This window comes from Falco naumanni, chromosome 9, assembly GCF_017639655.2.
Source record: "Falco naumanni isolate bFalNau1 chromosome 9, bFalNau1.pat, whole genome shotgun sequence".
Lineage (NCBI taxonomy): Eukaryota > Metazoa > Chordata > Aves > Falconiformes > Falconidae > Falco > Falco naumanni.
In genome coordinates, this window is record NC_054062.1 from 35,999,737 (window position 1) to 36,023,322 (window position 23,586).

The following is a 23,586-nucleotide window of genomic DNA, read 5'->3' on the forward strand; positions in this document are numbered from 1 at the left end:
GTAGTGAATCTTTACACATCACTTGCTACACATTTACAAGTTTGCAGCTCCACCTCTAAATGAAATGAGCTTAAATGCTCAATGAATATTTTATTAATCTTTCATTTATGCCATTTTATTTCATCAGTTTTCCTAGATATGTTACAAGACCTTGAAGAGGCTGCTGAATAGCTGAGATAAAAGCATCCAAGTGAAGACAGTCCTTGAGTACATTAGATTTATAGAAGAACAATAGATTTACACCAAACTCTATAATGTTACTGACATTGAAATATAAAACCAGCTGCTCTCTAGAGACAAAAAAAAGATGAAATGTATGGCCTTATTCTTACCATCTGTAGTACATGCCCAAGAATATCTTCTAAAAGCTGCTCCAAAATTTTGCATGAAGAGATATCTCCACACCTGCAACCCGCATCCCCTCATCTTCTGTATAGAAGAGTAGTGTGAGATGCATCCAGAGAAGTGAGGGGAATGTGGACACCAAAGATGCTGCAAGTAACATGGATAGCCTAAAGGGCAGCATTAAGCCTCACTGTATTTCATTGCCTATGCAGAGAGGCCGAGAGCAAAGTAGAATTAATGGTGGTTGCTACCTGTCCTGACGCACACCATCTACTCTCCCCATCACCACCGCCGTGCAGCAACACCCCTAAGTTAAACAGCCTTAGTGTTGACAGGTCATCTGCTTTTCAGCAGTGGCTCTTTTGAATATTTTTATTTCAGGTATCTGTTTCTGAAAGCTTGTTTGTATCTCAGAGCATCTTTTGTAGAGCTTAAATAGTATGGCAGAGGTTCAGTTTTCTACTGGCACGGTAAGGGGGCAGTGAATTAAGCCACTTCCATTTGGTACATCTGTACAATTGGGTTTATAATTAAGTCTTCAGATTTTCAGCATTTAAAATGCCGGAGTTAATAGGTGTCCACTGCTCAGAGCTCATCTCAGACTATGAGGCTAACATGCCACATATTATTTTGTAATTACAACCTCACCAAATCAGAGAACCATGAATTTTACTTATTATTTGTTTATAGTAGATATGTATGATTATAATTTAAGAAATAAAAATACAGTTTTCTTGATCACAATGGTTTGGTGAAGGAGCTGCAGACTGTTCCGCAGCCACGGCCATTTTGTAGAAGGAGCTACGGATGTCAGAATGGGTGGTAACTAACTTCACTCTGCAGAGAATAGGAAAGGCAAGTAAGTTGTAACGGTCTCCTGAAAAGATTCCACTTTCTTGTCCATATTTCACAGTATACACTATAGAGTCACAATAAAAACTGGATGAAGCTTTGGGATAACCTTTATCCTGCTTGGATGCTGCTAACAATTTATTCTAGAAGCTTTTTCCCTTCCCTGCAAACAGATATTTTTTTTTTCTCCCCACTCCTGGAGCAGCAGTCACTGGACCTGCCACTGACACCCCAGCCCACCTTGCTGCCCTGCCTGCAATCCTGGCATCGCTCTAACTCCAGGCAACTTCAAAAAAAATGGAAGGATTACAGACACTGAAGTCACTGAGAAACCTCAGTAAAAAAGCCTGCCCCTTAAAGCCTATACATCTGCCACAGAACCAAAACTATCTTTTCTTTTCCCCCACGGCACGCAGCAGCTTCATAGTGGTGTTACTACACAGCCAGTGCTAGAACAGTGAGTGCACATGATGCCACCGATACTGACCGTTGTTGGGGGGGGGGTATTATTCAAAGCTCCTAAGAAGCTGTCAAGATCATGGCGTTGTCAGCCATTCATAGAAAATCAATAAATTAAGAAAATTTTGTGTATGTGCACATGTCTGTGTATAATTAATCCTCCGGTTACTATGAAAGAAAACAGTTCACAGCAACCTTTGTGTCTCTCCCCTTCTTCCTTCTAAGCAAATAATATACATTGTGACAGTTAGTATTCAGCAGTTTGAGATTTGAACAGGACACCAGTTCATCTGGCAGTGAGCTAACGCTACACCACTGGTCAGCCTCCCTAGGATAAGGGGTGCATGAGGGACTGCAGACGTATCAGGAGCATAACGACAAGGCCTCTGAGCAGAGTACCTTACTGACAGCCTTGGAATTTATAAACTGTTTGGCTTAAAAGCAGGATCTGAAATAGGCTTGGAGGTCACCATGTGCTTTAAACTTCATGTCAGATCGTATCACACACACTGTGTTGTACTGCTAAACGTAGCGAGGGACTAGGAGCCTGCCTCCCTGAAGGCCCCCAATACACCTACCATCTTCTGTTAAAATACTGCCATGCAAAGATCACAAACAAAATCCTTTCTAAAAAGCTCACATGCTGCAGCAAGGAATGAACTTCAGAGGCCACCTTTTCCTGGAGTATAGAGATGAAAATTCCAGTTCGCTATTGCAGACGTGTGCATTCAACCAGACCCCTTAACTGTTTTAACTTTCGGGCAGGGGGGTGGGAATTAAAAGGATTTTTTGGCACTCCCAGAGGGAAGCAATAAACAGGATCTGAACTGGCAGAAAAACCTGCCAGTTAATAGGTGTTTCCAAAATGCAAGTAAATGCAGCCCCTTGGCTGCATTTTTATTACTACCTTATTTGTGTGTATGTACAAATCGTTAACACAATCAACATGAAGACAATAACATTCCTCTCACCTGATCAAATCATGAGACCTGGCAAAGGGGGAAAGACCTTGAACCTCTCACAACAACTCAGTTTGCAAATCTGCATCTCGCAAAAGACTACGCAGTTAGGCTGACTGACAAAGTGCAAGATCATTTTCCTTCTAAAACCAATGGCCCTTTTAAAGAAATAACTACCTTACTTTTACAGAAGACAAATGTTTCAACAAAGAGGATGTTTAGAAGTGGAAACGTTGGCATTCCAGTTATACAGAGTAATCCTACTATTTTTACATTCACATCACAGGTGGGCTGCCTCAGTGTTAGTATACATGCAAGTGACAAATATTGCTGAACAAGGTGCTTGCAGTATGTCAGTGCATGCACGCACACTTGTACATTCTCTGTGTGTGCATGTACACACGTTTGCGTGCATTCACACATGCTCTCTATAAAGTAGACTGTCTTGCATTTGAAGTTTATATATTGCCCTAAAATCAATACTGTTCTCATCCTGGCACACTGACAGAAATTTGGCTTTTAACACTCCTTTTCCCTGTTTTGGGGAAAATGCCGTACAATGGTAGGCAACCCGGCAGAATTTATTTAAATAATATTTATAATAACCAATATTTCTAAAAAAAAAATGCTTAAGTATTAAATACTAAGTAATAATAAATATGTAAAACAGGGCTTTCTTAAAGGTATTCAGATTGGAGATTCCTTTCTAAATTGAAATAGTCAGCCTTGTAATTAAATAGCAGTGTGGTGTCTTCTTCCAAGGTAAAAGGCTACTCATTTAGGTCACTGAGATGATTTATGCTAATATTTGTCCCTGGCAGTTCTTTGGTGCACTGTGACAACAGCAAAGGTACCTTTATGTTGAAGGAGGAAGACAGTCCTTATTTCAAGCAAATAAATCAGAAAGAAATACAATGGTACAAAAAGCACTGTGCTCAAAATGAAATATGGCATAATTCAGCTTAGCTGGCCCTGTCAAAGTGTCCCATACGACCAAAATCAAATTGTAAACTTTTAACATAAAATGGTATCATTTTTTCCTGTTTGAGTGCACTGGACACATGACAATACTTTCTAAGTGCCCAGGGTGGTATGCAATGCCTAACACACACAGCTGTAGCAGATGTACACAAGTTCTCTGCTCAGACCACAAGACATGGAAGGACACCCGCCATCACACACACACACACACTCTCACATGCACACAGACACAGTCCTTCACCTTTTGTGTGTTTGTTGTTCCTGTTACTTCTGAAATGATGAGCCTGATCAGTGTTTTGAGCACAAGAGAAATGAGAGCCTTTTTCTCATTTCCAAGGGCTGAAGTGATGCTGATGGCCAATTACAGGCATCAGTTCCTTTGCCGGTGTTGGGCTTTTGTCAAATACTTGTGCTTGTTCTTGGTTTTGTCAAGCCACAACCCCCAAGATCATAGCTCTCCCTGTCAGAGCAGTAACTCATCACAGGATCTTATTTGCTGTTTGCACAGTACAAGCAGCCTCTAGCTTGGCTGCCAGCCACTGGGGCTGAGGAAGCGGTTAAGACGGTGAGGAGTCCCCAGCACTCTGCTCTCAGCCCACAGGTACTGTGCAGCATGCAGGCCTCAAACGTATGAAGGGAGCAGTGCCGTCTGAGTTTGTGTTACATTAGAGAGCAGGGTGGCAAAGCCAACCTGCTTGTTAAAGCTGGCATTTCTTTGTTCCAGTTAGCAGATTTTCAGTTTGAATGAAATGCACAATTTCCTATTACCGCGAGTATTGACGGAAAATGCCTTTGCTCTAACACTTGTACGCCTATGTGGTATGCAGCTGAAGATGGTAGGAGGTGATGGGGATTAGTTTGTTACACATTCTGCCTCTTAGGTTAGTGCTCCTTAAAACAGTTTGAGGCCACACAATCATTGCAATTTCTGTGTACTGTCCTGTTCTTAATTACCCTTAGAAATCTTGGCCGCTGACTGAAACTAGGTTCAGCAGCTCTGACAAAACCAGCCACTTCACAGTATCCCAGCACTGATCAGGAGCATGTGTGGGAGCCTGGAATATGACAGGAGCAGCTGGAGACTTTGCTTAGTGCCAATACAAAGGAAGTAATGGGTCACATTTTCATAGCTCTTCTTTGAGTTGGTTTCATTACTCGTCAGTACTAATTGCAACGAGACCCTGCAGGCAAGCATCATGAATGCTTGTTTTAAAAAAAGAAAACAATAATAAACTACCTATATAAGCATTTATATTCTATCAGCACAAATTTCTGCATATCACTTTAAGCCCGAGCAGTGGAACATGAATATAATCATAGAATCATTTAGGTTGGAAAAGGCCTTTGAGATATTCCAAGTCCAACCATTAACCCAGCACTGCCAAGTCCATCACTAAACCATGTTGCCAAGCACTGCATCTATCTGTTTGTTAAACACCTCCAGGGATGATGACTCCACCACCTCCCTGGCAGCCCGTTCCAATGCTTGACAACCCTTTCAGTGAAGAAATTTTTCTTAATATCCAATCTAAGGATCAGACTCACCAAGGGAAAACAAAGAAATTAAGCTTCAGTATGGTAGACTTACTTTTTAACCATTGTTTATTCCTAGGCATATCGTGATTAAAAGAAGACTGGCTTCCTAGGCTAATATTTCTGTTTCTTATTACAGTTGGATAGCGTCACATCACTAATTCAGGCTGCCAAAAATTTAATGAACGCTGTGGTGCAGACGGTGAAGATGTCCTATATTGCATCCACAAAGATTATCAAGATTCAGAGTCCTACTGGCCCACGACATCCTGTTGTGATGTGGAGAATGAAGGCTCCAGAGAAGAAGCCCCTAATTAAAAGAGAGAAGCCAGAAGAAATCTATGCGGCTGTCAGAAAAGGTTCTGCAAAGAAGAGAATTCATCCTGTTCAAGTAATGAGTGAATTTAGAGGCAGAGAAATAGTCTAATATTCTGCCACTTTTTGTGTTCCTCTCTTGAATTTCTGATGATTTTTACTCCTTCCCCCCACTTAATAGTTATATATGTTAATGTTTTGCTTTTCGCTACATCTGTAAGATAACACTTAAATTATTTGAAAATGCTGTTGGATTAGTTAGAAGCACACAGTTGGGAAAAAAAAAACAACCAACAACAACCCAAAAAACCCCCCCACAAACCAACCCGTTCTCTTGCAGTGACAAACTATCACGTCTTTATACTGGCATGTTTTCAGCAGAGCACTTTGAGTAATACATTATGGGGCTGGTTCTGTAGCTGGGAAAGAGGATGCAATGTGCTGGCCTGCCCAGAGTCATACTGCGCTTGCTAGGGTTAGGCATTCCTTCACCAGGGATGAAGGTGGCCACTACTCAATGGTATGCATTTTATGACATACAGTTTTTAAACATTATGCTAAACAGCACCATTACATTGTGATCAGATCATCTGGATTGCTTGATGCTAGGTGAAAGTCTGGGCCCTCAACTCATATCTAGATTGAAAGACCTAAAGATCTCCCCCCGTCCAAGGCCCAGCCTTGGAAACGTAAGTTTGAAAATGTTTGATGAAACCCCAAAAGTGTTAAAACAACATGGATGTAATAGTGTAATAAAAAAAGCACTGACTTCAACACAGCAGCAATAATAGCTCTTTAAAAGGCCTTTTGAAGCATTAACATTAATCTGTGTTCTGCTTCCTACTCTGTTCTGTGAGCCCTAATAAATCTGTTACATTTGGAAGTTCAGATAAATCAGATGTTAACAATAAAAAACTTCTAATCACTGTAGAAAAGAACAAATATGAGATAAATCATTATTCCTAGATTAGTGTGTGAAATAGATGCATATCTTGAATCTTAGGAATTATGAGATTTTTGCAAGGTAACTGTAGCGATTTAAATTACCTATGACAGCAGAGTCCTAAATACAGGACTCTGCCAGTAAGCGACTTGCTAAATGGCTGCACTGTATCTCAAAGTATGTAATAAAGGTAAGTGCTGTTAGCCTGTGATCACTACCAGGTTTCTGTAAGATACTCTGAGAAAAAAAGTGTTCCTAATCTGTCTGTATCCAAAATCCACTTGGATAGACTTAAACCACGGCATTCCCTGCCATGTCACTCAGTTTTCACAGACTACACTTGTTACTCAAAATGCCTTTGCTTGGCAATTAACTAGATCCTTTGGGTGGGGGTGTTTTTGTCTGTTTGGTTTTGGGGTTTTTTTTGGTTGTGGTTTTGGTTTGGTTTTTTTTTGGTTGTGGTTTTGGTTTGTTTTTTTAAATTTGCTACAGTGAAAGGGCTCCCTCAAATGCCAGAACTTCATGATATGTCATTGACTGCCATTATGAGGCAGCTCCAGACGAGGGGCTGCTGCCCCCTGTCATTTATTACCATGTTTTGCACAGCAGTGCACCTACCTAGCACAATGTGGGCAGCAAAAATAACCATAAACTGCGTTTTTCCTCATGGGGGCCACTGTTTCTAAGCTCCGGACAGTGGAGCAGTGTAATTTCTAGGCTGTTGGTTAAGAAATCCCATTTAAAAATTACAGACATCACTATTCCACCCTCCTCAACTTTACTATCTGTTAAACGAAAGGAAGTAGGAGTTTGGAAGAAAAATTACTTCTTTCCAATTTAAATTTCTTCCAGCATAGCATGTTTGATTCAGGGTCTTAGTAACATGTGTGTGTCTTTGCTAGTCCTCTTACAGCTGCAGAGTGGGAGCCAGCTAACAGCCAAGTGCAGCTAATACAGAGCGGGCCATACAGCCTACTTTCAGTAGGTCTGCCAGCACACTGAGCAGAGCTGAGGTAAAGATTCTGCGTGGTACAGAGATCAGGAGAGCGTACGTTATTGCCACACCCCAAAACCAATATCTCCACGTGGTATTTCAGGTTCTGCCCCCCCCCCCCCCCCCCCGAAAGGTTCCGGTCCAGAAACCCACAGGTCAATTGACGTCACCTTGTTCTGGCCAGGGTTAAATCCACATGTGTCCAGGTTACACCTCTGATATAGGTCACTTTGACATCAAATGTTTGTAACTAATGTCTTGTTATCACATTATTAATAAAAAGCATGTACACCACTGAGAAAATACCCTTTAGTGTTGTGTTTTCTTTTTTTTTAAGTGTCTCCTTATTGGTCTCCAACACTAGTGAATACCCAGTTCAAAAGCCTGCCAGGTTTGCTTATATATATATATTGCCAGCCTTATATTACACCAAGTATACACTATTAGTCTTATAAGTATACACTTAATTTAAGCTCCTTCCTCCAATGCTAGCCACTACTCTTACCCTGGCCACACTCAATGGCCAGTTTGATCTCAACTTCCTATCCCTATTACACAGGAATTTATCAGGCAAAAACCAGCCCTCTAAATGAACAAGAAAATCAAAACCTAACAGCTCATTTTTGAGATGAACCAAAAGAATGATGGGTTAATGGTATATAGAGCTTTACTTGGCTAAAGTTCAAATGCAAGTGAAAATGTAACAAGCTAAAGTTTCTTGCTGGCTAAGATGGAGGGGTAAGAAACAAGTCCTGGAGATGGAAAAAGCCCAACGTGTTAGCTCATTACCTTCCTCAGCAGGGCTGCAAAGCAGGGAACTACCACTTCTATGCCATTGTTACTAATGCTGAAGGAGGATATGCTGCTCTCTAATTTTTATTCAAAAGCAGCTACTGGATTCATCCTGCCATCTACTCATTCTTAGCCCCAGTTTTCAGAAAATGATTTTTCACTCCATTGTTGCTTGCCTCTGTGTTTGCATAATGTCCACAGTGTATCATCAGCATGTCCCTTGAAAACTATGCTCTTAGCTTCAGCTTTACAAAGCTTTCTCACCTCAGCAGCTCAGATTATTTTATTAGCTTGCCTTGTCCTCTCCCCCTTACCACATTACGGAGCAAAGTATGATGGACAATTGAAAGCAATTTTATTAAAAAAAAAAATAATCAGGGGAGCACAGAAATGAGACATTGTTGAAGCACATTCATGCCATTTTCATGAATCCCAAAGCTACTGAATTTTAATTTTTTTAATAAACAAGGGTGTGTCACACTGCTCATGTTGTTTCCTCTAGTATTTAGCAATTCTAATTTGTAAACAGCAGTTTCTGTCACTGCAGATTGTGCTGAACATGGTTTGCAGTTTGTCCCAATTACTTCATTATTGCCTTGACTTAGTGAGCCATTCCTGGTAAGTAACAAAAGTTTTCTCATCTTTTGGGCCCTCAGGAAAATGTAAAATTACGTCTCTGCCTCTGCCCACCCGCAGAGCCTTGCTTTTGTACACAGTAAAACTATTCTGTCATAAAATAAGGGGCCTTGTTTGTTTTGTTGGGTTTTTTTTGAGGGGACAGTGGGGAACAGACACAGTAACTCTCTGCACTTACACCAGTGTGCTTTTTCCCCCACTTAACCTGGTATCACTTGGGAAGCTCCAGAGGTGCTTCTCTACTGAAGATGACTAAGCACCCTGACATCATGCACATCTTACGTTCCAGATGGTTTTAGAAGTCCTTCAGCTCTTTGCAAAAGTGTTTTGTGTTGGTTTTTTTTCTGTGTCCACAATTGAACCATGTAAGAAAGTGTTTATACAGCAAGTTCTTTAGTGCACTTTTAGTTCTTTTTGAGGAAAATATTTTTAAGTCTTTACTTACTAAAATTCTATGTGGTCATACCTGCTATTTTTGCTTCCAGGTACTACTTATCCCTTGTGCACTGCTCTTGGTTAAACTTTGGGGACTTGCCTGTTACATTTGGATGAGGAAATAAGAAGATAAATAAAACGCTGTTCCTTGGGTTGGATTTAAAACCAAACAAATGTCCTGCAATGGAAGAGACAGAGAGGGACTGGTATGTATGTGTGTGCAGGAGAAGAAAGAAGTCTTAGGCCCTGGACTGAGGGGAGAGGTAAGGACAGTAAGTAGGGGTGGTACTTCTGGCAGAGTACGTGGAAGTTGTTGAAACTCCAGAGACAGAAGAGCTTGATAAAATGATGGTGGACATCCTGATCTTGTACCCAAGACCTGCACTCTGGATTCGGCAAGTGAATGGTGCCTGTTCTCTGCCTCACAGCCTCGCAAACCCCTGCATCCCAACAGCCTTGAAAACCACCATTCACCTCCTTCATCCTTCTGGGCCTTGCCAGCAGCTCCTGGTAGTCCTTTGAGGCACAAGTGACTCCCCATCCCTCTTCTGCGCTCCTGCCTCCATTCCTGTCCTACAGTCTCCTTTGCATTCCACTGTTTTTTGCCTATAATGCTGAGGCTGCTCTGGTTATATACAAGTGTTACTGAACTTCTTCCTCTAATAACCCACTAAAACCACTGGGTGCTTGGAAGAAAAAGTTAACACAAGCAGTCATCTAAAATTGTCCAATAGAATGCAATTTAAAAGCATATTAGTAATTAAAGATCAAGCAGATGATGCTATACACTTCATTTTTGTTTTGCCTGGGAGATCATCAGAACTGGCTTACTCTTTCTCCCAAAATGGCCAGTGGGTTTGGGCTTTTTGCAGAGAAACTTCTTAAAGTAAGGAAAATACACTAGCACTGTTGATGAAAAAACCTTAGGGATTTTGTGTTGTACACTGAAAGTTAATGAACCGCAACTCCACAGAAAATTTCTTGGGATAAAGAGAAACAAAATATATTCAAAGCAGAAATGACTTCAGGGTTACCTAAAAACCAACCAGGAAAACGGTTCAAAGCCTCTGTTGCCTACCATAAACAGGAGAAACTTGCTGCTATGGTAAAAGGAATTGAAAGCTGAGGGGCTAATTTTTGACTCCAGCATACAAGAAATAGTTAAGATGAAAGCTTGCAGCGCAAGAGATGGATCTAGCAATTTTAGTTCTAAGGAGCTTTTTTTACAGGATAGGAAATACTCATGTTCTACATCCTGATGGTGCAAATCACTGCATTTAAGCACGCTAGAGACTAGAGGCACCTTGTCATGCAGGATGACGTTTTCTCTGGACTCTCAGTCTTCTATCAGCCTGGCCGTATTAGAGCCATTGACTTTTCTGCTGTAGTTCTCAATTATTTTTATAGAAGACAGCAAATGATTTAACAGTAGCTGAAAATACTGCTGTAGCTCATTAGCTGTGGGGCTGACTGTGCCTTTTTGGCACTGCTCTTTCGGGGAGGCAGGAGGGCAGGACGTTAGGGAGCTGGTGCTAACTGCTCCAGCAAGCCAAGCCTGCCTGGTAGGTATCTTTGTTCGCTTAGTTCCCAGAGCTCCCTTACTAGATGGAAACACAATTGGGAATTGCTCCCATACTTTCAAAATACAGAACATGGCACCATGCTCTGTTTGCCCAACTAGCCAGCATGGCTGAGGGGATGTGAGAGAGGAAGAAAACTAACTTTATTGTGGTTTTTCAGCTTCTCTGATAGAGAAAGGCCATCATTGAAAAGAATTATTTCTCCAGGAAAGTATAATTTCCCTGGGGTCAAGGCTTTACAAGGATCAAGGGAAAAACAGCAAAAGGCTCTTTTATGCCTTCCAGTCCCTCTGTAAACCCAATCTAGTCCTCTGTTTTCTCTGTCCTAAACTTGCTCCTAAATTGCAACTCCTAAAATAAATTATGCATTATTCACCCAGCTGTTATTTTACAGCAACTGATGCACATACTGGAAGCCTTCCTAACAGAAAGTTGCAATGATTAATTGTTTCATATTACTCCTTATTTTTATTTGAGGTACTAAGGACCTTACTCAGCAAGCTGCAAAGCCCAAATTCTCAGTGTTGTCTCTCAGCACTTGGACAGGCAGCAACAAAGAGAAGCAGGCAGTAAACCACTCCTACTGCTACTTGTGTAAAAATTTTGTGTGCAGAAATGTTGTGTGGTTTGTACCATATTCCTCTGCTCAGTAGTGACTGTGACACAGCCATAGCCAAGCCCTCTTCCAGAGGAAAGCGAACAGCCCTACAGATGTAATATAAGTAGATGGTTCCTAGTCACACATCAAGATTCAAGCTGTCAAGCTATCTACTTCACCTATATAAGCAGAGGTCCTGCACATTTGGGATGTGGCTGCTTTCACAGCTTTCTGTATTTTGCCCTTTACTGTCTGGTGTGGGAATGGGCTTGCTTGGACTAGCACCTTTTATTACTGTTTCTCATCTAACACACTGTAACCACACTGTGCAGACTGTGTCCTCCAGGGGAGCCACAGTTCATATGATGTTCAGGAATTGGGAGTGGTCCTCAATAGCTCCACAAGAGGTGCTTGACTTGCTTGTCTTCAAGTTAGCCAAGAGAGGAAGAGAGGAACCACTGAATCCCTTCCCCACAACTTCCTAGCATTATTTGTATGCAATGACCAAGTAACCCACCTGCCCTATTCCCTTCTGATCCACCTGTTAATTTCCATCTATCCTATTCTCATATTATTTTGATATCTATTCTCTCCCTCAGCATTAGCTTCCTGTCTTCTGTCCCTGACACTGCAACTTCTGTAAACAAAATGACAGCGCACAGGTCTTCAGCACCTCCACCACCATTTCCCAAGATCCTGTTTCACTTCATCTTCTAAAAACACTACAACAAAAGAACAAGGAGAAATGGTTTGTGGCCAGCTCAGCAGCCAGGCTAAATCAGCACAGCTATTGTGAATTGAGTGGTAAAATATCCCCTTGACAGTAGTTACTGTAGTTCTTCCTCTGTAGCAGCTCTCTACAAATGTTATCCCTCATTCAGGCTAGCCAGGACTGATCAGTCACCTTGAATTTTGCTTTTGAACAGCTAGAAGGCATGCCACAAGTAGAGAGATGTTCCCCGAAAGAAAATAAGTCTTCCTTGCCCTTTCCTCTTGCTGTATTTCAACCACTTATCTCTATTCAGGTGTGTTGGGGCCAACTTTAAAATACCAAAACACAAAACATCAAGGTTATGAATATGGCAATCCAAAGGGCAAAGAGCTTATTGGTAGTATGAGCTATTGAGTCATGTGGGTGGCGATGGCACATCCTCAAGCACTCTATTGTCATAATGCCTGGGCTGAAGACTCCATTAATTTTCTGCATCACCAACAGCTGAGCACCTAAGCTGACAGCCAATAATACATGAGTCCAATGTAAGCAAAACACATGCACAAGCAAACCTTCCCATCGCCTGCTAAAATATTAACAGCAGAATATAACAGATCAGAAAATATGCAGCGAAATAAAGAATACAAAGAAAATTGTTCCTAAGAGCCCTTACAATATAGTTTTTCAGAAACTATATTTCAGCATCCAAGCAGCTGTACATTTGTCTTTTTTGCTACTAAGTGAATTCTGAGGGCCTGAATGTGCTAAAATAAATTCATGTACTTTTATTTGTCAAGGTATCAAAGGAGAGAAAGTGAGCAGCTCTTCCTGTGTTTTTGCTTAAGGTACATATTACATGGAATACATCCCCCACCAGGGACTTACGCATTAAGAGATGCGTGTCATTCTAGGAAGGGATTTCTGTGAATTAATTTTGGCTGGCTACTCATCAGATAAAACAGTATGTCATTTCTTGTTAACAGAAGTGTGTTCAGCCATGTTGTAAATAGAACAATTTGCAAGAGATTTTTTTAAAAGCCCCTTTTTTGGCCAAATTCCTCATCCAAAGACTTTACACCCTGATACTGCAATCTTTTTTTCCTTATAGAAGGCATCATCTAAAACAGAACGGTTATCCAATGACATCTAACTATGAGACCCACACTTTGGCACAGAATTTGCCACCAAGTATTTGAAGGTTCCAAAGTTTATTTCCAATGCTACTAGAAACTTAATGACTACAATTTAGTATTTCTTTTGAAAACTAATTAAATCTTATTATCATTGGTATCTGACTTTTATAGAAACATATTTAACAAATACTCAAAAGTAACACACAATATGCTACCTAGACAAGATACAGACTTATTTAAACTGGGCATCATGCCAAGTTATTAGACAGCATACAGTAGACTTCTCAATCCTTTGTTGGTTTGGTATTCTTTGACAGATTCATGCAGTTTGTTATAATGAAAAATGGAATTACTCATTTCATATGTAGTGTTGACTATACAATTCAAATGTTAGGTAAGATATTGAATGTGTGCAGGGAAACCCTGGCTGACTTCTGGTTTGGTTGCGTTCGAGGTTTTTTGGTTGGGTTTTTTTTGTTGTTGTTGTTGTTTTTTGGGTTTTTTGGGTTTCTTTTTGTAAACAGTAATATAGCCTTTGGTATGGCCACTGAATTGACAGCTACTAGTATTTGGTCAGGCTAATGGCAGCATGCTTTACCTTCCAACACATACTAATATAATATTTTATCACAGTGAGCATAAGCAGTGATTCCCACTGAAAAGAACTCTCATGGATCTGCCAGTATTGCAAACAATATAATTAATGTGCTTAAATGATCTGTTCAGCAGGCCTGGTCTTAGGACTGTAAGTGCTTTGCTGAATCAAAGCCATGCTGCTGGCACATCTAGGTAACAACCTGTCTCAGAACTCAGCCTGAGATGATGTGTAACTTAGGTATGGTTACTAAGAGAAATGTTTATTACCCAAAACTTATATGGATTATTACAGAAAGTGTAAATTTGAAAATAAAGTAGTAGTCAGTCAGAAAGTAAACTGGAACATAAAACACCAGCAATTAAAAATTTAGTACAGAAGAAATATGTCTACAAACCTCTGAAGAGTTTGAACAAGATATTTGTATTTAGTAAAAAAGTGAAACAAGACAGGTTTTTGGCTAATAACGACCTCTATTTTCACTGAAATCATCTTTGTCTACCTGCTAACATTACACAAGTCAATATAATTTCAAGTCAACTAGCTGTTATGTTAACAAGAATGACTAAGATACTTCGCTTGCCCCAGCATCCTATCCTTTAACTGTTCTTCCTTCTTTTCCTCCCAGAAAAACCTCCTCTTCTCAGGGCTCTGGAAGGAACATAGCACATACAAGTTTACTAACATTTCAGCAAGTGTGTCCACCTGAGAGATCTGATATGGAACAGTTACTGTGAATTAAACCCATGATCTCAGCTAAAAATAAATAGGGTGTAAGCAACCCTGTTATTGGAACAAAATTCAAGACTCAAAACTGCCAAACTATTCAGTTTTCATTCCTCTTGTCCCACACTCTTCACTGTTCTATTTTTGCTTTTTTAGCTTGTATGTAAAACACTGCCTGTCACTGGCTATTACTTGATACAGATTTCACAATATAACAGGTTTAGTTTGTGATCAAAACAAAAGTTTGTTTCATTGGAAATCCAGTCACAAACCAGACTGTCATAATACCTTGGAACCTGGTGTCTAACAGACACAAAGCTTTAAGGTGACAGTCTCATCTTCCCCTCATTCAATTACCTCTAGCAATCCCAGCTGGTGTGCCACCTGGTCTCACCTTCACCTTCCCACCACTTAGCTCACAACTGCGTCCTTGAGTTTTCGCTGCTGGCCACACTCCCTCTTCCAAGCACTTAGCTCTTCAGCAGCCTCAACTCTTAAGTGTGGTGCCTACGGTCTAGGAGAATACTCAGTAAAGTTCATATATCCCCCAGCAACCATGTGCGAGTGCCAGTAGTGAGACCTCGTGTTCTCTGTCCTGCTGCTGGGTACTGCTGAGAATTATTTTTTCATGAGAGAATGCATTACCCATTTCTGAGGTGAGGGAATAAAAGGAGGGAAGGAGGGAAAGTGACATTTATGCAACAGGCAAAAATTCCAGTTCACAATTCAACTGTAAAGTCAGCATTTCCCAAAGGGCAGAAGAAAAGTGCTATTTTTCTCCAGAAAGGCCTCTGGAGTTTTTTTTATATGGAGTTCCTACACATGCCCACCTTGTACACAGCACTTCACAGCTACCAGTTACCAGTACAGATTTTGAAAGTAACCACCAAAGGCCTTCCTAAGTAAGTTCACTTTTCATTTTCATTGTTCTCTAAAGACGGGATTCAGGGGACATGCTGCTTGTTCACCGAGGAAAAAGGCAGCATGAGGACCCTTCTGTCATATCTGTAAGTACTGGGTAACAAACACCCAAATGGGCCAACCCGCCAGAAGCAGCTGAGCTGGGACAGCAGGCAGATCACTCTGCTGTGGTTTTAATACTGCTATTATTTATATAAGTCCGAATTCCCTATATTCCCTGCCTCTGGAGCGAAGTTCTTTCTCCCTTCTGTCAAATCCATATGAATCTGCCCTGCTCATGCCCTCCTACTTTTCTAACTTGGCAGAAGCAGATAGATGTAAGCTCCCCATATGTTTTCAACACATCTGTCTTCCTACATAGATAAGTTTCCATAAATAAAGAAAAGATCCATTGACCAGCTTCTACCAGAGCCTCACCCTAATTGCAATCATTTACAACACTTCCTCCCTGGTGCTAAGAGTCAAACTTTCTTTTTTTTTTTTACTCAAGTGGCAAGCTGTTTTAGCAAGCTGTGTTAATTGCCCGCTAAAATACCACAAAATCCTGATATTTGAAGGGAAGATAATAGAGGATCTAGTATCGAAATACTAAAGAATTAGTGCAGTGCACACAAAAGAGCTTACAAAATCTGAAAATCTTAGACTGCAAACAGAGCAGGCTGTACTTGAAAAGTCAACAAATTAATTACAGTGGCCAAAGGCTTCACCCTCAGATTTTGCAAAACTTTTGGGGTTTTGTGATTTGTTAACAGTGATAGCATTTCATTGATAAGGAAAATGTTAGCTTATTTTTTTAAACTCCAATCCTTAAACTCGTGTGCTCTCAGAACAGATGGCAAACCATACGTCATAAAACAAAACAAGAATTTTAGACAGAAAAGTGATGAAAAACAAGTTTTCTCCTTTAAAAACAGGAATTCTTCATTGGACTACTGAAGCCTCTGCACTGCAATCCCTTGTTATATAAGCTAGTCTGACAGGGTCTCAAATAAATCAGCCATCTCCCGAGACTTACATTAAAAAAGGGGATAACACAAATCATCAAAAAGACCCCAGCCATCCCTCTTTCACTGCTTACTTCTGTAGCTGTCTCCAAGTTTTAGGGACACTGGTTTCTACATTCTGTGATCACTGATGTCTAGCTCTTCCCAGAAACACGGTGACCATCAGATTATTATTTTTTTTAATTCTTTCTGCATCTCAGAGGAAGCCATTTTATTTCTCTCTTAGCCGAGTAGGTAAGGAATGTAACAGTTATGGAAGACTGCAAGGCAATTCCAAGAAACATCTGGCATAGAAAAAAGGGCCATTGCCTATTACTCTCCATCAAAATGGTAATAGGTTGTAGGCAATTTTCCCAAGATCTCTTCTGCCAAGCCACCTACTGTGAGCAGACCCAGTTTATTTTATGAGGGGGAAGCAGTCACTCTAGCAGACTCAGATACATTATAATCTTATCATGTTTCTCTAACACGTGTTTAGGAAGACTATTTCATCTGAAAGGAGCTTTCAAAATGTTACTGACTGAACTGAGCAGAAGAAAGAGAGGTGACTGAAAGAACGCCTCCTGCTGCAGCACGGGGGTGTTCTGTGTGTCAGAACCTACAGAGGGGAGCGTCCCCCCAGCCTCCCACATGGGCACAACTGATGGGAAGTCGAACCCTGCCTGTACCCGGCCCTGGTGAGGCTGCACCTCCAGTCCTGTGTTCAGTTTTGGGGCCCTCACTTCAAGAGGGACATAGGGGCACTGGAGCATGACCACAGGCAGCGGGGCTAGTGAAGGGTCTGGGGCACAAGTCTGATGAGAGGTGGAGGGAACTGGAGTTCTTTAGCTTGGAGATGAGAAGACACGGGGGGGACCTTATTGCTTTCTACAGCTACTTGAAAGGGGCTGTAGGCAGGTGAGGGCCGGTCCCTTCTCCCAGGTGACTAGTGGCAGAACAAGAGGAAAAAGCCTCAGCTTATACCAGAGGAAGCTTAGATTGGATATTAGGAAAAATTTCTTCACTGAGAGACTGGTCAGGCATTGGAACAGGCTGCCCAGGGAGGTGGTGGAATCACCATCTCTGGAGGTGTTTAAAAGATGTGTAGATGTGGTGCTTGGGGACATTGTTTAGCGATGGACTTGGCAGTGCTGGGTTCATGGTTGGACTTGATGGTCTCAAAGGTCTTTTCCAACCTAAAGGATTCTGTGATTAGCCACAGGCTGGTTCGATTTCCGGGCGCAGGAAGGCACTAGCATAGGATGGCCACCCGAGAGGGCTGTCCCCCGGCTTTCAGCGAGCATGCAGTCCAAAATCACTGCATCGCCTCCCAAGAACAGAATAATTGAATGTGAATGGAACAACTGCAGACATTTCATTGCAGGGGCGTAAAATGTAGACCATAACAAGGATTCATATTAACTGCATGGCAACAAAACAAAGCCAGTATTTAGGCACTCTATTTCAGTATCAAGACAATTTTACCTTGTATTTTGATGAGCTACCCAAGCAGCAGGCCATGTCTTGCTTCCTGACTAGTGATGACTTTCTGTAGTATAGCATGCATTATTCAAACAGAGGAACTGATTAGGAACAGCTAGGCTGTAAGTAAATTATAACTGTATAAACTCCTGCAAACATTTAAATTGCTGTATTTTGGTGGTGATGGATTTGGTTAGTATGAATTTATATGAAGTACAGAGAGGAATGAATTATTCTGAGAAATCTTTTGCACACAAGATCTCAACTGATACTATCATCTTCCATAAATTTGTTATATTTCATTGTAGAAAACTAAAACATTTGAAGACTCAGATAAATGAATTATTAAATCCAGCTGAACTTTCCTCTTCCAATTATTTGCCATATTAAGAGAGTGGATTTTTATAATGGAATTGGATGTAATGAAATTCATAAAATGAGAAATTGAAATGAATTAAAAACATTGATTTTTCTTCTAAAGATGCATTTTCTCTTGATACCTTTTCCATTTTTTTTTCCCACTATCTTAGCAGGATCACTAGGTACCATATTCTGAAGGCATCTGGCATCTCCAAAGCAAAATAAATTGATTTTTTGACTAACATAGTAGTACAGTAGCAAAACCGCAATTTTTATTCACCCTATTCTGTTCAATACTGTTGTAGGAGGAAGACATTTGAATGTATGTGTCTTTGTGTATGTGTGTTTTTTCAAGTTAATAAGGCTGAACAAAGAATAATTGGACCTATGGTAGATTTAATGGATATTTAGTATGTACACATTTTAGGTATGTTTTATTCTTTAGCAGCGTTTTGCATGGAAGCTTCCTATTTTTTGTCCAGAATACAATATATAATTTAAGACTCTTCTCAATTTCTTACATATGACCTTAGGAAAGTCACTTGGCCTTTCTAAGAATTACTATAAAGTAACACAAGTGATATAATTATAAAATGTATGTAATTAAATTCTGTAAAGCAATTAAAATAAAATTTAAAGGGTAAAGCAGAGTAGTGATTGATTTTGACATTGCAATCAGTTTTTACTGCATGTTTTTAGCCCATATGCCTACACCTTAAGTAGTAAATTTCATTTTTTTTGCCTGTATATAGGAAAATGTTTTGTTCTCTCCCTAGTTCTCCTCGAAAGTTAGTATTCTCTCCACTGTTGCCAAGATGCCTTAACTGTTGACTACTGTAACTAAACATTATAAGATGATATTATCACCAAGATAATTTTTCCAGCTGTCCCCAAAATTAACTTTATTCAGTACACAGCGCTTCACACACATACATACAACAGAAGAGAAGAAAGCCACATAGAACTTACTTCAGCTTAAGAACAGCAACATGTAAAACAAAACCTTTAAAGTCCCTCATGACAGAAATTAAGACACAAACAATGACTGACAAGCTTAAGGTCATGTGGAAGGCCTGTATCATCTGATGATTCACTGTTGACTGGAGAACAAGTGAAATGGTTTTAAAGTGAAGAGTAAACTCTGAGCAATACAGAATAAACTGTAATACCAAAATAAAACTCTGGCCTTCAATGCTGTTGTGCCCCACAAAAAACACTGTTGATTATAAGCTTGTCCAACTACTCTGAAGGATTTGTTAAGGAATTCCTGTGTCTTTAGTTTTGAAGAGACCAAACAATGAGTGACACTGTAAATATGCTTCTAGAAGAGGTCTTTTAGTTAAAGCCCGGCTCCTCTTTCAGGATCCTTCATATTCTCATTCATAAAACTTGGTAAGAAATTATAGAAAACGTAAAAAATAACAAGGACTTTTGTGGCAATCCTACAGCAACTCTGGCTTCATATCTTGGCGGCAGCTGTACAGAGCAACATCAACAAATATGTTTTTTGTTTCTTATTTATTTATATAATAAAACAGTAAGGAGCCTGCCTGGAACCTCGTGGGAGACCATGAACTGAAGCAGCAGGTAGAATGCTTGAACAGGAAGAAATGGGGCAAATGGCAGAGGGGGAAAAGAACAAACAACACTGATCCTAAGAACAAAGGAAGATTACTGAGAAGTTTTGATAAACTGTATTTGTGGTCAAGGCTTTCCAGGATTAAGAAAGCTTTTAAATCATATAAAATTGATTAGTCAATGAAACCTTTAAGATAAAACTCCAGTTTTCATGCCCATGTAGCCCCTTTGCTATAGGATACATGACACACTGCTATAGGAGGACAACACGTAGCCTGGAGGACTCCCATTGTAGGCAGGGTGCCGAGTGTAACATATTGCCCTGTCACTATAAGCGTTGTAGGCCAGTGAAAGCAACAGCTCACAGAATCCAGCAGTCAGCAAGATTGCATCTGTGAATGATCCCTTCAAGACTCGGTGAGTCTTAGAGGGCACACAGACACATTGGAAATACTCACGTTGTTCCAACTTTAGGCACCTAAATTGGCTAGCTAGGTAAACCAACTAGATCTCGTGTTTGAAACTCCTGTGGGCAATTCAGAGCACCTGCAACATCAGCGTGTTTTAAATTGCCCTGTGGCAGCACTCTCATCTCTTCCACTGACCACAGAGCAGCCCTAGGGAGATAAGCCACGTATCCAGCCTAGCTAGCTGAGGTCCCAAACTTCGGAGTGGCTCCTCTCCTTCTCCACAGACATTGCTGCAAAGGGAGCTGCTGGTGACTGCAGCAGAGCTTGGCTCTGCCTGTCCATCTTGCCCTAATGCTGCCCTTGGCTGCGTTTGGTAACCGGCCTACAACGGGGTATGCCTGGGCAAACAGCGTGGGAGGGGACCATGGCATGCTCACTAGCACTACGTATGCAACAATGATGCCAGCACAAGGGAATTTGGCTGCTGGGAACCACTAGCTGGCCCAAAGCCAGCTGAGCATGAACCAAAACCTGATCACAGCACACTGAAAATCCATTAATATAATCACTGCACCTTAGATACCTGAAAGAATGCCCCTGACATTTAAAACCTATCAATTTACTTGAACTCTAAAGAAGAGGAAATCACTGTTGAATATGATTAAAGCTTACTGCCAAGAAGGAGAAACTATTATCTGAAAGTTAGGGAAGAAAAAGAAATCCTTTGTTTTTGCTAGCAGCTGTAAGATTTCAAAAATGTTGCTTGCACTGAAAATAAGCAAAAGTTTGCTGAAAGGACTCAGGAAGGTGCTCTGCTATTCAGTTAGCACAGAAATAAAGAAATTATCTTTCATTTAAGCACTGAAACAGAAATCTAGGATGTGAGAGCAGTCAGACCTATATTTAAGAAGGAAGGAGGTAAAGGGAATTGCCCAGTTTCAGTGCCTTCCTTCCCTTGATCTTTGCTTGCTTGAAGAGCTGTTTTATCTTTCTGACTGTCAGACTAGTAAAAAGCCATATCACCTGGACAGTCAGTAAGCTAAGGATCTGAAAGATACTGTACAAGGTATCTCTAAAGCTTAATCTGCAGGGACAATATTCATTACTGGGCATCACTGGGCTTTGCCTCTGTATTGTCCTGCTACTTTTCTAATTAAGTGTGACAGAGTCATTTTCTTTTCTCAGTCACTCCCCCCAAACTGCAATGAGCTACTGCCTGAACCGTCTCCATTTGTACAGCTATGATGCCATGCTGTCTGTACTGCTGCTCTCTTGTCCGTTCTAATACATTAAGCCATCTGCCAATAACAAAGCATGAATAACAAGATGCAATCCATGTCTAATATGAGTATAGTGCTCTTCTCTGCCATTTCCACTCATTTGATTAGCTTTCCTTCCATTCAGGATGGGAAGAAGATAATATTTTCACTTTACTGTTTTCTGCAAGTACAAACATATATTTCAAAATTCAGCCTAATTAAGCATAATCTCTTACTTCAGCTAAGTAAGATACAAGAAAGGCTGTGCCACCTGCTGAGAAGCAAACTGGGACACAGTGCATTTGAATAGATTTTATGGGTAACCCTGTGTCTTTCACATGAGCCACATGGTTGGTGTACTGACTGCGCTTGGCAGGCCCATATTCCAGGGACCGATACACTATTCTCTGCCTGTTATGCCAATCTAAATTTCAGGAGGAACTGAATAACATTCAGCAGGAGAAATAAATTACATTGTCGGGGAGGTTTACAGTACAGCTATAGGAAGGACCCCAGGAAAAACTATGCCATACAAATACTACTGTAGCTTGAGCCAGTATTTTACCCTATTTCAATAAATGATCCTGAATCTGCCCATACAGATTCAGGATATAGAGAAGGACTAAGACAAAATGTTAGGCTGATCATCCAGAGCAGCATAACCTGAAAAACCCAATTTTCAGTATTCTGAAGGTGAAGCATTACTTCTAAGTGGGAATCCCAGTGCAAGGGGCTGGGTGCTTCCACCAGGATGCCTTTGTAAGCTGCTGCCCTGGTGAACATCTGAACTACATGCAAGCGAAGACATCTGTTCACCAACTTTAGTGATAATACACAACCTGACATTTTTGGACAAATATTGTCACTGCCTCCCTTTTCAGCTTTTCCTAAAGCACCTGCGCATATAATATCCAGGATCATGATCTGATTTAGGTTTAATTTTGTTACCTGAAATATCTTACACATTCTTTGTCCTCACTTGAAATTCAGACGCCTTGCTGAAATCTGGATACCATATTGTTTGAGGAAAATAGACATGGAAACCAATTCTTATTTACACTATGGTTTCTTGGCAGTGCAGAGTATTAACTGCACCTTCATCCATGGGAAAGCTCTTTGCACTCCCAGCACAATTTAAAAGTATCTTAGTATGAATAAGAATCAGAACCTGGGAGACATTTCTGATATAGATTCTGCTGGAAAATGGCGTTCTGCTGTCCTAGCTGCTTGGACACGCTATTTTCACATTTTCTGCTGCTTGTATGTCAGGACAGTCTCGCACAAATATGAGACACACATTGGCTCCTTCACAGTAAAGAAGAGAAAACTTAATTTTCTGCTTCAGAAAACAGAATTGCTGGTTCAGAAGGTCATCAAATACCAGCCTCCTCTATGGAGAAAAAACACTGAAAGGGAGTCTTGTAAAGGAAAACTCTCTAACGCCATTAGATCCTAACCAGCTGACTTTTGGTGGTGCGTATGAGAGAAGATGAAGAAAGTATAGAAGGCAGATTTATAGCTCTGCAAAAAGACTAGTGTCACTTTTTTTCAGAAATAGTCATGTATTTATTTATTCTGTCCTGCACTGATATAGTAGTTACAGCTGAGAACCCTTCTTCAAAAATTCAAGAATGACTATCAGAAATATTTAATAAGGCAATTTGTATGTTGAAGCTATGAGTAAAGAAAACAAGACTATTGCAAAGGTATATGCATGTTTTGAACTATTATGAAATAGATTTTTTCTTACATTATTTAACATTGAAGAGTGCAGGACAATTAACTCCAAACTATCTTTATAAGCGCAGAATTCTAATAAGAAATCTAATGCAAAACAATAATCTGAAAAAGTATAGAAATCAACACTATAAGTTCTGTTTATGTTGGTCTTACAAGAAAGAATAATCTGTTCTCTTTATCTCAATGTGAACTATTAGAGACTGATATGAATTATACCAGGCTGATCTTCTCCAGAATTTATCTAGTTCCCCATTTCCAGCAAAAA

The 23,586-nt window shown here is 40.4% G+C and overlaps 1 protein-coding gene across 3 annotated transcripts in view; it reads left to right on the forward strand.

The window, feature by feature from the left end:
- CTNNA3 (catenin alpha 3) overlaps positions 1 to 7,686 on the forward strand; it is a 509,885-nt gene extending 502,199 nt beyond the window's left edge. For all 3 annotated transcript variants that reach the window (XM_040606308.1, XM_040606309.1, XM_040606311.1), the window contains one exon: positions 5,269 to 7,686. In XM_040606308.1, the coding sequence (XP_040462242.1) occupies positions 5,269 to 5,556 (288 nt within the window). In that variant the 3' untranslated portion in view covers positions 5,557 to 7,686. The remainder of the gene's footprint in view (positions 1 to 5,268) is intronic.
- Positions 7,687 to 23,586: the final 15,900 nt, after the last annotated feature.